Raw genomic sequence first — 16,624 nt, 5'->3', positions numbered from 1 at the left:
CCGCTGGAGGTGGTGGAGATGAAAACAGTAACAGAATTCAAACATGCGTGGGATAAACATAAAGGAATCCTGTGCAGAAGGAATGGATCCTCAGGAGCTTAGCCTAGATTGGGTGGCAGAGCTGGTGGTTGGGAGGCGGGGCTGGTGGTTGGGAGGCGGGGATAGTGCTGGGCAGACTTATACGGTCTGTGCCAGAGCCGGTGGTGGGAGGCAGGGATAGTGCTGGGCAGACTTATACAGTCTGTGCCAGAGCTGGTGGTGGGAGGCGGGGATAGTGCTGGGCAGACTTTTACGGTCTGTGCCAGAGCTGGTGGTGGGAGGCGGGACTGGTGGTTGGGAGGCGGGGATAGTGCTGGGCAGACTTATACAGTCTGTGCACTGAAGAGGACAGTACAAATAAAAAAGTAGCACATATGAATTTATCTTCTTGGACAGACTGGATGGACCGTGCAGGTCTTTTTCTGCCGTCATCTACTATGTTTACTATGTTTACTATGTAAGGTCACAATCAGTGTTAGTGGAGGTCTAAGCCCTGGCTTTCCTCAGACTATGGCTCCCTGTCTCAGCAATACCCGCAGCCCTGCTCACTTTTTGTGCATTGATTGGTATACAAAACAAGTTACGCATCCAGCTTCTCCTACGTAAGCGCACAACTATGGAACGGACTCCCAAAAGCTGTAAAAATAATCCATGACCATCTAAACTTCAGAAAATCACTAAAAACCAACCTCTTCAAAAAGGCTTACCCCCACCGATCCAACGTAAATCCCAACACCCAGCAACACAGCTCAACCAATGATCGTAATGGACAATATAAAATCTTCTTTCCCTTCGACCTTCATGGTGCCTGACACACACCTACCTCATTCGACCACAATACAACCTTGTATTTGTTATCAACCAACTGGCGAACGCCTTTACGGTATTATGTAAGCCACATTGAGCCTGCAGATAGGTGGGAAAATGTGGGGTACAAATGTAACAAATAAATAAAATACGTTGAATGTCTTTGCGTGTGGGTGGCTGTGGGATCCTGTGATATGTGCTGGCACAGTTTGCAGCTTGGCATTTTGCAGGGACTTGGGCCACTCTCTTCTGAGTTTCTGTTTCTTGTCCCCTTTTACTCTGACCTGAGTTTGTCAAGAAATGGATTAGATTAGTCCAATAAGAAGGTATCACCTGATGTGGTGTTTGTTTATTGATTGTTTGCATTTGATTATCCATCTTTACACTGGATGCACAAAATGTAGAGCACTAAAAATGCAATATGCAAAAATGTTATTTCGGCAGATTGAATTAGCTTTGTGTGGTAATAGTGTTACTTCCTGAAATGTTAATGAAAACAAGCTCCAAAATCCTTTGACTCAACAGACTACACTATGAATCTTCAAAACCAGCCATCTGTTATTTCACTATTTACCAAACTCTCAAATAGCCAATTTTTGAGGAGGAAAGACTTCAGAAGAGCAATGCTGTCTATTACTCATTTCACCATCATTAGTCAGAAAACCCTGTCCTTCCTGATTTATTTATAACTAGTAAAAAAGGCCCGTTTCTGACACAAATGAAACGGGCGCTAGCAAGGTTTTCCTTGGAGTGTGTATGTTTGAGAGAGTGTGTGTGAGAGTGACTGTTTGAGAGTCAGAGTGAAAGTGTGAGTGTGTGAGAGAGAGAGTGACTCTGGGTGTGAGTGTGTTTGTGAGAGAGTGTGTGTGTGAGAATGAGAGTGTGTGCAAGTGTGTATGTGAGACACAGTGTGAGAGAGAGTGTGTGTGTGTGGGCGAGAGAGAGAGTGTGTGTGAGACACAGATTCTCTGTGAGAGTGAGTGTATGAGACCAAGCGAGTGTGTGAGTGACTGTGTGGCACATAGAGAGTGAATGTGATACAGTGTGAGACAGAGTGTGTGAGAGTGAGAGTCAGAAAGACATTGTATATGAGAGAGAGAGTGTGAGCCGTGCCCTCCCAATCCATGGCCATCTGTCCCCTGCCCCCTCCATTCATCCTTTTCCAGCAATTCCCCTATCTCCCTGAGCCCTGCCCTCCCAATCCATGGCCATCCATGTTTGTCTGTCACCTGCCCCCTCCATTCATCCCTATCCAGCATTTCCCCTCTCTGCCTGAGGCCTGCCCTGCAATCCATATCCATCCATGCCCATCTGTCCCCTCCATTCATCCCTATGCAGCAATTCCCCTCTCCCTGAGTCCTGCCCTTCCAATCCATGCTCCTCTGTCACCTGGCCCCTCCATTTTTCCCTATCCAGCATTTCCCCTCTCTGCCTGAGGCCTGCTCTGCAATCCATATCCATCCATGCTCCTCTGTCCCCTGCCCCCTCCATTCATCCATTTCCAGTAATTCCCCTCTCTCCCTGTGCCCTGTCCTCCTAATCCATACCCATCCATGCTCCTCTGTCCCCTGCCGCCTCCATTCATCCTTTTCCAGCAAGTCCCCTCTCGCCCTTCCATGACCCCCCCCCCCCCCTCGCATCCATGCTACTCTCTCTCCCATGTCCCAGCCTGGGCCGCCCTCTTCTCCCCCCCCCCCCCCTTCGCATCCATGCCTCGCATCCATGCATCCCTTTTTTTTTTTATTATTCTTTTTAACTTTACCTCCGTGGCGGTTCGTGCAGCGAAGCGTCAGGGAAGGAGGCGGCGCTCCCGACGTCTAGCTTTCCCTTCGCTGTGTTCCGCCTTATTTTGAAGGCGGAACACAGCGAAGGGAAGGCTAGACGTCGGGAGCGCCGCCTCCTTCCCTGACGTTTCGCTTCCCGATTTGTTTGTTTTTTTCGCGAGGGCGGGGCAGAGACGGCTGGCTGGCTTGAAGGCTTCACACCACGAATCCACGAACCCTACAGCTTCAGTGACGTCAGATGGCTTCAGGGCTTCAGGGCTTCACAGAACGTTGTCCTCATTAGAACGTTCACGGTGCGTTTTATTATATTAGATTATTGTAATTTTTTAAATCAAATTTCTTATAGACACTCTTGCACCTTTGATGACCCGCCCTGTAAGGCGTACAAAACCCCCAACCTTGGCTGACTTCTAATATCCGCTACCTACGTTCCTGTACCCGCTCCGCCGAACGCCTCTGGCGGAAATCTCGGGCCCTTGCTGATTTCTTACACTTTAAGTTCATGCTGACCTCCTTCCAATCTGCTCTTTTACGTGCCAAACAGGATTATTATATACAACTGACCAACTCTCTTGGCTCTAATCCTCGACTTCTCTTCACCACATTGAACTCTCTCCTCAAGGTGCCCCCTCCCCCAACTCCCCCTTCATTATCTCCTCAGACCCTTGCTGAATTCTTTCACAACAAGGTTCAAAAGATAAACCTTGCTTTCTCTACCTCACCAGCTCTCCCTCCACTAGTCCGTTCCCCTCTCTCTCCTTCCCCTCATTCCCTTTCCTCCTTTCCTGAAGTTACTATTGAGGAAACTACACTTCTCCTTTCTTCCTCAAAATGTACCACCTGTTCCTCTGATCCCATTCCCACCCACCTTCTTAATGCCATCTCTTCTACTCTTATTCCTTTTATCTGTCACATTCTCAACCTCTCACTTTCCACTGCGACTGTCCCTGCTGCCTTTAAACATGCTGTGGTCACACCTCTCCTTAAGAAGCCTTCACTTGACCCTACTTGTCCCTCTAATTACCGACCCATCTCCCTCCTTCCTTTTCTCTCCAAATTACTTGAACGTGCTGTTCACCGCCGCTGCCTTGATTTTCTCTCCTCACATGCTATTCTTGACCCACTACAATCTGGTTTTCGCGCTCTCCACTCAACCGAAACTGCGCTTACTAAAGTCTCCAATGACCTATTACTGGCTAAATCCAGAGGTCAATATTCTATCCTCATTCTTCTTGATCTTTCCGCTGCTTTTGACACTGTCGATCACAGCATACTTCTCGATACCCTGTCCTCACTTGGATTCCAGGGCTCTGTCCTTTCCTGGTTCTCTTCCTACCTCTCCCTCCGCACCTTTAGTGTTCACTCTGGTGGATCCTCTTCTACTTCTATCCCTCTGCCTGTCGGCGTACCTCAGGGTTCTGTTCTTGGTCCCCTCCTCTTTTCTATCTACACTTCTTCCCTTGGTTCATTAATCTCATCCCATGGCTTTTCCTACCATCTCTATGCTGATGATTCCCAAATCTACCTTTCTACCCCTGATATCTCACCTTGCATCCAAACCAAAGTTTCAGCGTGCTTGTCTGACATTGCTGCCTGGATGTCTCAACGCCACCTGAAATTAAATATGACCAAAACCGAGCTTCTCATTTTCCCCCCCAAACCCACCTCCCCGCTCCCCCCGTTTTCTATTTCTGTTGATGGCTCTCTCATTCTCCCTGTCTCCTCAGCTCGAAACCTTGGGGTCATCTTTGACTCTTCTCTCTCCTTCTCTGCTCATATCCAGCAGACCACCAAGACCTGTCGTTTCTTTCTTTACAACATCCGTAAAATCCGCCCCTTTCTTTCCGAGCACTCTACCAAAACCCTCATCCACACCCTTGTCACCTCTCGTCTAGACTACTGCAATCTGCTTCTTGCTGGCCTCCCACTTAGTCACCTCTCCCCTCTCCAGTCGGTTCAAAACTATGCTGCCTGTCTCATCTTCCGCCAGGGTCGCTTTACTCATACTACCCCTCTCCTCAAGACCCTTCACTGGCTCCCTATCCGTTTTCGCATCCTGTTCGAACTTCTTCTACTAACCTATAAATGTACTCACTCTGCTGCTCCCCAGTATCTCTCCACACTTGTCCTTCCCTACACCCCTTCCCGTGCACTCCGCTCCATGGATAAATCCTTCTTATCTGTTCCCTTCTCCACTACTGCCAACTCCAGACTTCGCGCCTTCTGTCTCGCTGCACCCTACGCCTGGAATAAACTTCCTGAGCCTCTACGTCTTGCCCCATCCTTGGCCACCTTTAAATCTAGACTGAAAGCCCACCTCTTTAACATTGCTTTTGACTCGTAACCACTTGTAACCACTTGCCTCCACCTACCCTCCTCTCTTCCTTCCCGTTCACATTAATTGATTTGATTTGCTTACTTTATTTATTTTTTGTCTATTAGATTGTAAGCTCTTTGAGCAGGGACTGTCTTTCTTCTGTGTTTGTGCAGCGCTGCGTACGCCTTGTAGCGCTATAGAAATGCTAAATAGTAGTAGTAGTAGTAGTAGTTATAAATATTACTTATCTTGAACTGAGGGCTCTTTCCACTTGGTTATAAATCCTTATTGTTGCCCCTCATGGCACTGTTTTTCCAACAAGCTCTGCATAACCAGGGCAGCTGGTGGGAAGAGTGGCAAAATTGTGTCTCTCCCAATCCTTCTTCTCAGTCTGCCTCACCAAAGAGAGGAAAAGGTACAGGTCTCAGAGTAGCTCAGAACAGAAGGAGAGAAACCAGGGGAGAAAGGTAACACAGATTTTTTTAAAAAACCAAAACACTGGACAGAGCGAGGAAGAGGGCAGCATCTGATTTACAGGTACTGAATACAGAACAGCCAGATGAAATTCTTTGGACAGAGTAATTGTGAAACCTGGCAAAGCACAGCGAGAAACCAGACTTCACTAGCAGATGAGCTGTTCAGAACAGTATTTACGGGCCTCTATCCACCTTATTTTCGAAAGAGAAAGATGCCCATATTTTAACCCAAATCGGGAGATGGGCGTCTTTCTCCCGTGGGCGCCCAAATCGGTATAATCGAACGCCCATTTTGGGTGTCTTCAACTGCAATCTGTCGCGGAAATGGCCAAAGTTGACAGGGGTGTGTCGGAGGCGTGGTGAAGGCGGGACTGGGGCATGTTTCTCGGCAGAGGAGAGATGGGCGTCCTCGGCCGATAATCGAAAAAAGAAAGGCGTTTTTAGCACGAATTTGGGTCACTTTTTTTGGACTCTCTTTTTTTCACGAACAAGTCCCAAAAAAGTGCCCTAAATGACCAGATGACCACCGGAGGGAATCGGGGATGACCACGCCTGACTCCCCCAGTGGTCACTAACCCCCTCCCACCCAAAAAAAAGAACTTTAAAAACTTTTTCTTCCAGCCTCTATGCCAGCCTCAAATGTCATACCCAGCTCCATCACAGCACTATGCAGGTCCCTGGAGCAGTTTTAGTGGGTGCAGTGCACTTCATCCCCCCCTACCTGTTACACTTGTGTTGGTAAATGGGAGCCCTCCAAACCGCCCCCAAAACCCACTGTACCCACATCTAGGTGCCCCCCTTCAGGCATAAGTGCTATGGTAATGGTGTAGAGTTGTGGGAAGGGAGCTATGGACTTCAGAGGTAGTTAACTTTTTTGTTACAAGTGCCCCCTAGGGTGCCCGGTTGGTGTCCTGGCATGTGAGGGGGATCAGTGCACTATGAATCCTGGCCCCTCCCACAACCAAATGCCTTGGATTTGTTCGTTTTTGAGCTGGGCGCCTTCGGTTTCCATTATCGCTGAAAAACGATACCGCCCAGCTCAAATCCGCACAAATCCGATGCATTTGACTGACACAAACTGTATTACTGGAAAAAAGATGGATGCCCATTTTTTTTTCGAAAATACGGTTTGTCCCGCCCCTTCACGTACCCGTTCTCGGAGATAGACGCCCATGGAGATGGGCGTTCGCGTTCGATTATGCCCCTCTATGTCATTTTGGGGGCTGCATTAGGAGACTGGCTTTCTGATCCATCTTGGGCATACTTTGGAAAGGTTGTTTTATAAATCAAAATTTATAATTAATAACACCTCCTTTTAGGCAGCAGACCTGCAAGTTATGAGACATAAAGGCCAAATTTGAAAAGGAATAGACATCTAGCTTTAAGAGTTAAGGACAAGATTCAATGCATGGCACCTGCCACCCTCAACCCACATACCCCTCCCCCCACTCATTGGTGCGTACGTCCAGGCACCAATTTATAGAATGACCTTCATAAAGTTTATCCAAATAACAGCCACATTTTATCCATAGAAGAAGGGGCCAGTGTTGGAGAGGGACAAAGGCAGAAGCGGCTGTTATATATTTAGTGGCATGACAAATTAATTGAACGTGTACGTTATGCATTTAAAATTAGGCTGGCTTATCCTTATAAACTAGCTGGACCGGCTAAATATCAAGTCAATTTTTGTAGTCTGGATTTGAATATGATTGGACAGATAACTTGACGCACCTGCTCAGGAAGTCTGTTTCTGAGAAACAGTGCAGCAAGGTCCTGACCTCTGGGGTAGACATATTTAGATCACTACATCTATTCTCATCTCATCTGGCTTTTGGCATAGACCCTGCAGTACTATTGCAATAAATTCATATCTGCACCCTGTGGCACCAGGTCAGAGCTGTACTCAACAAGGGATTCCTGCTCACGAGAACCCGGAGGTACAAAATTCTCAAGAGCCAAATCACACTTGTTTTTGCCCGGGCAAAGGGCTTTACTGCACCAAACCCAAGTTGAACTATTCAACCTTGACAATTTAGTCTTCTCCTAGTGGAATTCAAGCATGCTTGGGATAAACATAAAGGAATCCTGTGCAGAAGGAATGGATCCTCAGAAGCTTAGCCGAGATTGGGAGGCGGGGCTGGTGTTTGGGTGGTGGGGCTAGTTCTGGGCAAGACTTCTACGGTCTGTGTCCTGAAAATGGTGCTAGTTCTGGGCAAGACTTCTACGGTCTGTGTCCTGAAAATGGCAGATACAAATCAAGGTAAGGTATACACAAGAAGTGGCACATATGAGTTTATCTTGTTGGGCAGACTAGATGGACCATGCAGGTCTTTTTCTGCCGTCATCTACTATGTTACAATCCAGCTTATTTTCGAAAGAGAAAAACGCCCAAATTCCGACCTAAATCGGGAGATGGACGTCTTTCTCTTGTGGGTGCCCAAATCGGTATAATCGAAAGCCAATTTTGGGCGTTTCCAACTGCACTCCATCGCGGGAACGCAGAAAGTTGACGGGGGCGTGTTGGAGGCATGGTGAAGGCGGGACTGGGGCGTGGTTATCGACTGAGCAGAGATGGGCGTGCTCGGCTGATAATCGAAAAAATAAAGGCGTTTTTAGCCAGAATTTAGGACACTTTTTCTGGACCCTGTTTTTTCACGAACAGGTTCCAAAAAAGTGCCCTAAATGACCAGATGACCAACGGAGGGAATCGGGGATGACCTCCCCTGACTCCCCCAGTGGTCACTAACCCCCTCCCACCAAAAAAACCCGAACTTTAAACACTTTTTTTCCAGCCTCTATGCCAGCCTCAAATATCATCCCTAGCTCCATGACAGCAGTATGCAGATCCCCCGAGCAAATTTAGTTTAGTTGGTGCTGCCCGGACCCATGCAGAAAGCAAAAATCAGAAGAAAAAAAAAACATGCAAGTGCAGTTAAAAAACATGCAAGTGCAGTTGGGGACGTCCAAATTAAAAATTAGTGAAAAGGAGATTTGAACCAGCCACCTTCTGATTCCCAGGCTAGTGCTCTAAGCACTGCACCATATGAATCAGTTGTTTAGACATCCTTCCCTTTCCATTAAGTCCCTCCAAGTTTCTGTCAGCCAATCTTGTCAGCTAAACAGCTGTGATTGGCTGACAGAAACTTGGAGGGACTTAAATGGAAAGGGAAGGACATCTAATCAACTGACTCTGTGATGCAGTGCTTAGAGCACTAGCCTGGGAATCAGAAGGTGGCTGGTTCAAATCTCCTTTTTTTTTACTAATTTTTAATTTGGACGTCCCCAACTGCACTTGCATGTTTTTTTTTTCTTCCGATTTTTGCTCTCTGCATGGGTCCGGGCAGCACCAACTAAACTAAATTTGCTCGGGGGACCTGCATACTGCTGTCATGGAGCTTGGAATGATATTTGAGGCTGGCATAGAGGCATCTCAGGGGGACCAGTACACTACCAATGCTGGCCCCTCCCACGACCAAATGCCTTGGATTTGTTCGTTTTTGAGCTGGGGCGCTTTGGTTTCAATTATCGCTGAAAAATGAAAACACCTAGCTCAAAAAACGCCCAAATCCTATGCATTTGCCCGGCACAAACCGTATTTTCGAAACTAAAGATAAACGTCCATCTTTTTCGAAAATACGATTCGGCCCGCCCCTTCACGGACCCGTTCTCGGAGATGGACGTTTTTACAAATGGGCGTTCGCGTTCGATTATGCCCCTCTATATGTTACTATGTTAGTGTAAAACTAACTTATGTATGAGGGGGATGCATGGGCGAAAATTATCTGGACAATGAAATGCAGCAATGATTGAAAATTGCAACTACTCTTCACTCTATCTCATATTGTCTGGAAACAAAAGGGAAATTTGTTCATACCTGTTTATATCCTTTCTTTCAGTCCAGAACAATGGGTTGAATCCCCCTACCAGCAGATGGCAGTAGAGATACTGAACTGTTCTAGTGCCATCACCAGTATAAGGGCTGCAGCAGCCTGGAATTCTCCAGTCAGCTACTGCCAAAGCAGAACCAGGTCCACATTACCACATACCAGATTTGAAACTCCTGTAGGCACACTTCTACATACCAAGGGCAAAGGAGCTAGTCCAGGACCATCAGGATCACAAGGTATGGATGCCTGGCGGCCCTCCAGGAGAATCCTCCCTATTGGGGGACAGGGTGGAAACAGGCTCCAGCTATGGCCAGGGCTTCACTAGTGCATAAATCCTAGCTGAGCTGAAGCCTCTCCTGCAGTTGAAAAACTGAACACACTTTGTATTCTGATGTGAAGTCATTAGACTGAAGAACAGCAGGCCCTAGCGATCCAACCATGAGTTGAAAGAAAGAGGACCACATCTCCTACTGCCCTTGATCCACAGCATTCCAGCTGAGGAAGTCCACCTGCACATTCTCCACTATGCAATCTGCACAGCTGAGATTGATAAGAGAGGAATCTCTGCCCAACTGCAAAGCAAGCCAGCTTCCAACGCCATTGTAGCAGTCAGAGCCCCTACTCATTGACTGATGTAAGCCACCACCCAGATCGCCTTTCCTTTCAACAGAGACAGGAACTTCTGCAGCGCTACTTCCAAGCTATTGATAAGCCATGACACTTCCAAAATAGAGCGCTAATCTTGTGCAACATGATTCAGGAAATGGACTCCACACCTCTGCAGATTCACATCAGTGGTCAACACTGAGGAGATGGCAGATATTGTTCCCCCAATCCAGACTCCATCTGGGTCCAGCTGTCTACAGTGTAGTGCTCCCACCACTAGACTACTCCAGGGACCTGCATGCTGCTCTAATGGACCCGGTTATAACATCTGAGGCTGGCAAATAATGTTTTAATCATAATGTTTGGGGTGGGAGGGGGCTAGTGACCAGTGGGGGATCATTTAGGGCACTATTTGTGGCTTTTAATAAAACAGGTCTAGACCAAAACGTCCAACGTTTTTGTTTTGTTCCATTATACTAGCCTGCTTAACAGCTAAGAACGCTGTGTGAATTAAATAGTCCTTCAAATGATGACTGTAGACAGGAAGACTATTTCAGAGATGAACAACTAAGAAACAGAAATAATGCGTAAGAACTGATTTGAATCTAACCACAGCAATCTCGCAAGGCTGCTGCTGGAAAACACATCCACCATTTTGAACAAAGAGCCACTGGGGGGGGCAGGAGTAACGTGGGATGCTCCTGCCCCACAGAAGTCAATCACTAGACCACCAGGGCCTTTAGAAGGTAGGCCCAGAGAGGACCTACAGGGACAAGGAAGGGAAGGGCAGGTGGAGCTGGTGGGCAGGCCGGGGGGGGGGGGGTCTCTTGAGGGGAGTGGGAGGCTGGTTTGGGGGGCCATTTTTGGTCGGCTTCTGATTCAGACAACACCATCTGGGAGAGGGCCCTATGCAGTGGGAAGGCCTTAGGTGGACTCCAGAGGTCCTGGAGGATGGTGTCCACATCTGCTGGCTCCACCTGGGATGATGAAATACACAGTACCTTGGTCACTGAATTCAATAAGCTCATCTAGCTCCTCGTGCCAGAACAGCCAGCCCACCAAAGAGTCCTTTGCCTTGGCCAGTGAGAAGTCCCACAGCTCTAGGGAATTCGCCTCCCACAGGAGAGACACAAGCAGGAAGGGCTTCTATTTCCGTTTCAAATTCCCACTTGGTTGCCTATGTCTCTTTGCACTAAAGTTCAGGACCCCAACTGCATGGATCCTGCATGCATAACGCCCCCCACCATAACCTGCTTAACATTCAAAGCCATCCAAAGTCCAGGGCCCTTGGAGAGACCTCCAGACCCTATCAGCTGGAATGGATGGATGGATAGAGGGCCCATCCACTCCCCTACCCTGCTAGACCCGCTCTCCACAAGATGATGGGATGACATCAAGATAGCCACCCTTCTCACTAAAATCTGTAGTGCCACAGGCAGCGTGGTCATGTTGGAAGATGGATCTCAGGAGGTCATCAGGGCCAAAATGGGGTCAGATCCATCACAGCAGCTAACTCCCACAGGTTCCATAACGCCCCCTGGGTATGCAATCTTACCAGGAACTCTGGGCCTACCTGCTGACTGAAAGGCTGCCGGAGCATTGCTTTCCACTATGCTGTAGATGTCTGGCTTTGTTTGCTTTTCTGTTTGCTTGGGTTTTTTGTTTATTTGTTTGTTTGTTTGTTTGTTTGTTTGCTTTACACAACTTTAGTCCCCTAACATTCATTAAGGGAATAAAGCTGAATAGCCAGTTAAACCATTTTTGTCTTACTGCTGGGATGCACAGGGTGAGGGGTAAGGGAATCCACACACCCTCTTCCCCCCAACCCCCCCCCCCCCTTCCCTGCTGGCAAGGGCTCCAAGGGAACTGCTGCCATTAAGCCACACCAAGCTAGAGCCTGTAGGCTAGAGCTTAAGGCTGCAAAAGGAGACTCCTCTGAGCTTAACTGGGATAAAAACATGGACTGAACCCCAGCAGCAATACTGGCCCAAGGATACAACTTAGGATGCCGGTCATTGACTATATCCTGGGAAGTCAGACCCGAACCAGGGATCTCCTACACCAAACCAACCTACACCATCTGCTGGAGGTAGAGAAATACTGGAGAATTCCAGGCTGCACAAGCCCTTATACCTGGAACAGGTCAGTATCATTACCTCCATCTGCTGGTAGGGAGACTCAACCCATTGGACTGATCTAGCAGGATGATAAGGAACTGTAACTTTCAACTTTCTGTGTTCTTATGTATTTGATGGTATGAGTCTTTCTTTGTCATCCCTAATTTTGATTAGTAAATACATAGATGCCTGACTTTGAGTGGTATAGTAAATTGTTGAAATACCGGTATATAACAGTTAAGGGCCCAGTTCACCGTGGGACTCATTTTCAAAGCACTTAGACATACAAAGATCCATAAATTACTTAAGGGACTCATTTTTTGAAAGAGACAAACATCCAAAAAGTGTCATAAAGCAGTATTTGGTCACATTTCTTCTCAAAACATCCAACTTGGTCTTTCTAAAACCTATTTTGCAGACGTTTGTCTATGCAATTCGTCTGCAGTGCGTTCAAATCACGAGGGGGCGTGTCGGGGCATTTCTAAGGCGGGATTAGGGCATGCCTAACACATCAATATTTCACAGCCATAACGGAACCAAACCAAAACGTCTAGGGCAAAAACGTCAACATTTTGGTCTAAGCATGTTTTTATAATGAATAAGACACAACATGAGATGACCACTGGAGGGACTCAGTGATGACCCTCCCTTACTCCCCCAGTATTCACTCACCCACTCCCACCTGAAAAAAAAATTGTGAATAAGAGTAGAACTGTGACAACCTCAGATGTTACAGCCAGATCCATTAGAGCAGCAAGAGTGGTGTGTTTGGACAGGTGGACCCAGGCCCATATCTCCTCCTACCTGTTCCACTTGTGGTGGAAACTGTGAGCCCTCCAAATCTCACCAGAAACCCACTGTACCCACATATAGGTGCCCCCTTCACCCATAAGAGCTATGGTAGTGGTGTACAGTTGAGGGTAGTGGGTTTTGGAGGGCTCAAGGGTCAAGATAATGGAGCAAAGGTGAGATGTGCACCTGGGAGCATTTATATGACGTCCACAGCAGTGGCCCCTCAAGGTACCCCTTGCTCTCCTGGGATGTCTGGGGGACCAGTTCTTCTAAAAATGTTGGCCCCCTCCTACATCCCCCCAATGGCTTGATTTTGTGCATTTTTTTTCGAAAGTGACCTAAAATAATAAACGCACAAAGCACAAAACATTATTCGAAATGACATTTTAAAAAAAAAGACATTTTTCTTGTTTGAAAATGGTTACATTTGCTATTTGGATTTGGAACGTTTAGCGCGAAATGCCCAAAGTCCGACTTAGATGTCATATCAAAAATGCCCCTCAACATAACTTTGGAAGTCTAAGTTGCTTTGAAAATATGCCTCTGTGTCTTTGAGGGGAGAAGAATCTTAGTGAATCAGCCCCTGTGTAATTTACAACTTAACTGTAGCAAATGCGATAACATTGAGAAATAAGACAAACTAAAATGCAAGGGGAGTTTTATTCATTAGCAGTGTCTGGATTAACTTCTAATATTTTTTTCTCTGATTCTAACCTCAATCCCATCAGTGCAGAGTATTTCTATCCAAATATTACCAAGACCATAATGTGGAACTGTCCAAGCTCTTACACAGACTGGGACAGCCTTTACCATCATGGCTGAGGCAGGAGCTACAGAACGTGAGATAGCAGGAAACAGACTGGAACTTGTTCAGTGTCCCGGCACTGTACTGCCCACGCACCACCCCATTTTCAGGTTCTTTATAATGAACTGAAAGACAAGGACTGAAAATCCAATCTCCCTTCCAGCGGTGGGATGAAAATAGCACTGAAAGATAAGGACTGATAATCCAGTCTTCCTGAGTCCACCAGTCTACATTCTCCAAAACCTCTGTAGCATATGACAGTGAAAGACAAGTACTGGAAATCAGATCTTCAGTGTGCCAATACCAGCCCTAAGTCTCCAGGAACCGTGTAACACACCATAACAATGAAAGAGAAGACCTGGAAATCCAGCCTCCCTAGCACTGGTTCCACTGTCTACAGTAACTGGAAATCTGATCTTCTTCACTATCACAGCAGCAGTTCCAGGTCTCCAGGAGTTACCCATTGAGTTGGGAATGGAAGATGCTTTTGTCATGATGTTGACATGTATGTTGGGGACATTTGCATTGGTTAGAAGCAATGGGGGCTAAGACATTTCCCCTTGCTGGTTTTTGGGTCATGTGGCTGTAGCAAACACATAAGAACGACCACCCACTGCTGATAAATTATCTTCATGAACCAGCTATGCAACTGTCCAGTTTCACGCGTTTATCTCAATAAAGTAACGATGTGGCTTCTCATTTGTCTTCTCACCATATTCCTGGTTGTACCTGTAAGATAATGCCTAGAAAGAGTGGTACAAAGAACAAATATGTAACACAAGGATGCTGTGCCCAGAAATAATCGAAAAGGCACACTCTGTCAGATTGGTCTGATACACGTATGGAAACCAATGAAAAGTGCTCCTACTGCTAATTTATGACTTCTGTAGTGCTGAGAGATATGTCTAGCATTATACAGAAACACTTGAGTCCCTTCCCATGCAATTTATAATCTAATCCAGACATTCAGACATCACAAATCAGGACAAGTTCTTTCTGATGTAGAAGAGTTGAATTTTATATAACTGCTTACAGAAACATTGTGGAAAAGACAACAGATGGGAAATGAAGGTAGTGGATCTACTAGTCCATCATTAAAATAACAAAGCTGATTACTGTAAGTGGAACAGAAAGTTAAGAGACAGCCGTAGAGTGAAATCCTTCTGGGTGTGGCATGGAGCTGCTGGGACTATGCTCTGTTGCTGTTTGCATGGGACGTTTGATCCAGGCTTCCAATATGGTGCTTGGCAGTATACATAAATATTCCTGCTTAGCTATGACTTTGTTTTTTAAAATGTTTCTAGTAGACAGTATGATATTTACAAAACTGTCGTTTTCCTTGGTGCTGTCTCTTCCAAGTTTATTATCACTCCTTGATCCAGGCAAAGGTATAACATTACTTTTCCAGAGCAGTACTAGGGCTGATGTTGTCTGTCCTTCCAGCGTTCACACAGCTGCTTGAAGCACAATGCAAGGACAAGGCAAATGTACCAAAGATTAGATCAAAGTGAAGCAGGACTTGTTGTCGTCAGAGACAACTGAGAACCCAGAAAAGCAGATGAACAGGAAAAGAAAGCCAGAAAAAGAGTGAAAGACCCAGGGTGGCAATGAAATAGAAATATGTATGTTTCTTCATTATCTTTATGGGCCGAGTCACTAAAGGTTATTAACTCCTAAAGTATGCGCTAATTAGAGACCTGGCCTCCAACGATTTAGAATGGGTGAAAACCTGTATTAAACTGAGAATGCAAACATCCAAGCTGAAAATTAGTATCAGGCACATGCCTAATATTCAAATAATGAGGGCTTCAGTTAAATACTACCCTAATAAATAACCCCCACTAAATCTACTCAGGCCAGTGGGCTCCAATAAACGTAACACCATCTCAAGACTAGATATGAATTGGTTCTAGCATACTAACTTTTTACATAAGACTGAGGGGCTTATCAATGCTCCTGCCCCTTCCCCTATCCTTAGTTTCATGCACAGCAAAGTGGCACATGGAGAAGTGCTGCAGGAGGGACCCGTGTTCCTGATGGCGAAGACTTTGCAGGGTTTTCAGAAACATCTACTTATGAGCTGTGGAGCTTAGAGAGAGGATCAGGGCCTGGGATTTTCAATGAGTGAGACCATGGTGAGGTGGAAAGGGGGGATAGTCAACTCAGAGGGGCTTTTTTGGTGTCAGGAGGTAAAAGGATCCCTCACATATTTGGCTGGTTAACAAGGGGAATTTCTCCATAATGCTTCCTTTAGCACTGTCTCATATTAGTAACTTAGTGACCAGGGCAATAACTACATTTGTAGTGTGCAATGTTAACAAAATTTTTACTTGGACTTTTACTGACTCATCCCTACAGTGTTCCACTTATTTTACTTCCATTAGTTATAGTAGTCCTTTAAAATCTAAAATGAGAAGTCTACATGGTGTTTAAGGCTTGCTTGGCGTGGCTGAGACCCTGTCTAGACGCAGCTGCTCTGTAACTGGCCACATTATTCTGTCCATCATAACATTTTATTCATCAGTTCAAAGGCAGCAGGCACAGTTCACTTTCTGTTGATTAAATACATTGAACTTCCTCAGGAAGACATGAAATAGTTGATTTCAATGTTTCTAGCAGTAAGATTGTCATTCACATTGAATGAAAATGGCTGAAAATTATTTTCTCAGATTTCTTTTTAACAGACATTACTCTGATCGTGGCGTGATACCTGTAATGTGGAGGAATAAACTTGGACTGGAAAAAAGGAGTCTTTTGTGCTGGTCATTCTTTCAGAAGTCATTTGGTTATTTGGTATGTACTTCTGGTAACATTCATCAAACATAAGAACATAAGCATTGCCATACTGGAAGACCGCAGGTCCATCAAGCCCAGAATCCTGTTTCCAACAGTGGCCAATCCAGGTCACAAGTACCTGGGAGAAACCCAAACAGTAGCAACATTCCATGTAGAACCCCAAAGAGTAGCAAGATTCTAGAACCTCAAAGAGTAGCA

The 16,624-nt window shown here is 46.1% G+C and overlaps 1 protein-coding gene across 1 annotated transcript in view; it reads left to right on the top strand.

Moving 5' to 3' along the window:
* LOC115462256 (bifunctional heparan sulfate N-deacetylase/N-sulfotransferase 3-like) overlaps window positions 1–16,348 on the top strand; it is a gene marked incomplete in the record, with an annotated part of 197,607 nt that extends 181,259 nt beyond the window's left edge. The window contains 1 exon segment of the mRNA XM_030192266.1: window positions 13,554–16,348. Coding sequence (XP_030048126.1) covers window positions 13,554–13,673 — 120 coding nt within the window.
* Window positions 16,349–16,624: the final 276 nt, after the last annotated feature.

This window comes from Microcaecilia unicolor, chromosome 2 (assembly GCF_901765095.1).
Source record: "Microcaecilia unicolor chromosome 2, aMicUni1.1, whole genome shotgun sequence".
Classification (NCBI taxonomy): domain Eukaryota; kingdom Metazoa; phylum Chordata; class Amphibia; order Gymnophiona; family Siphonopidae; genus Microcaecilia; species Microcaecilia unicolor.
This window is presented reverse-complemented; position numbering and strand designations above follow the sequence as displayed.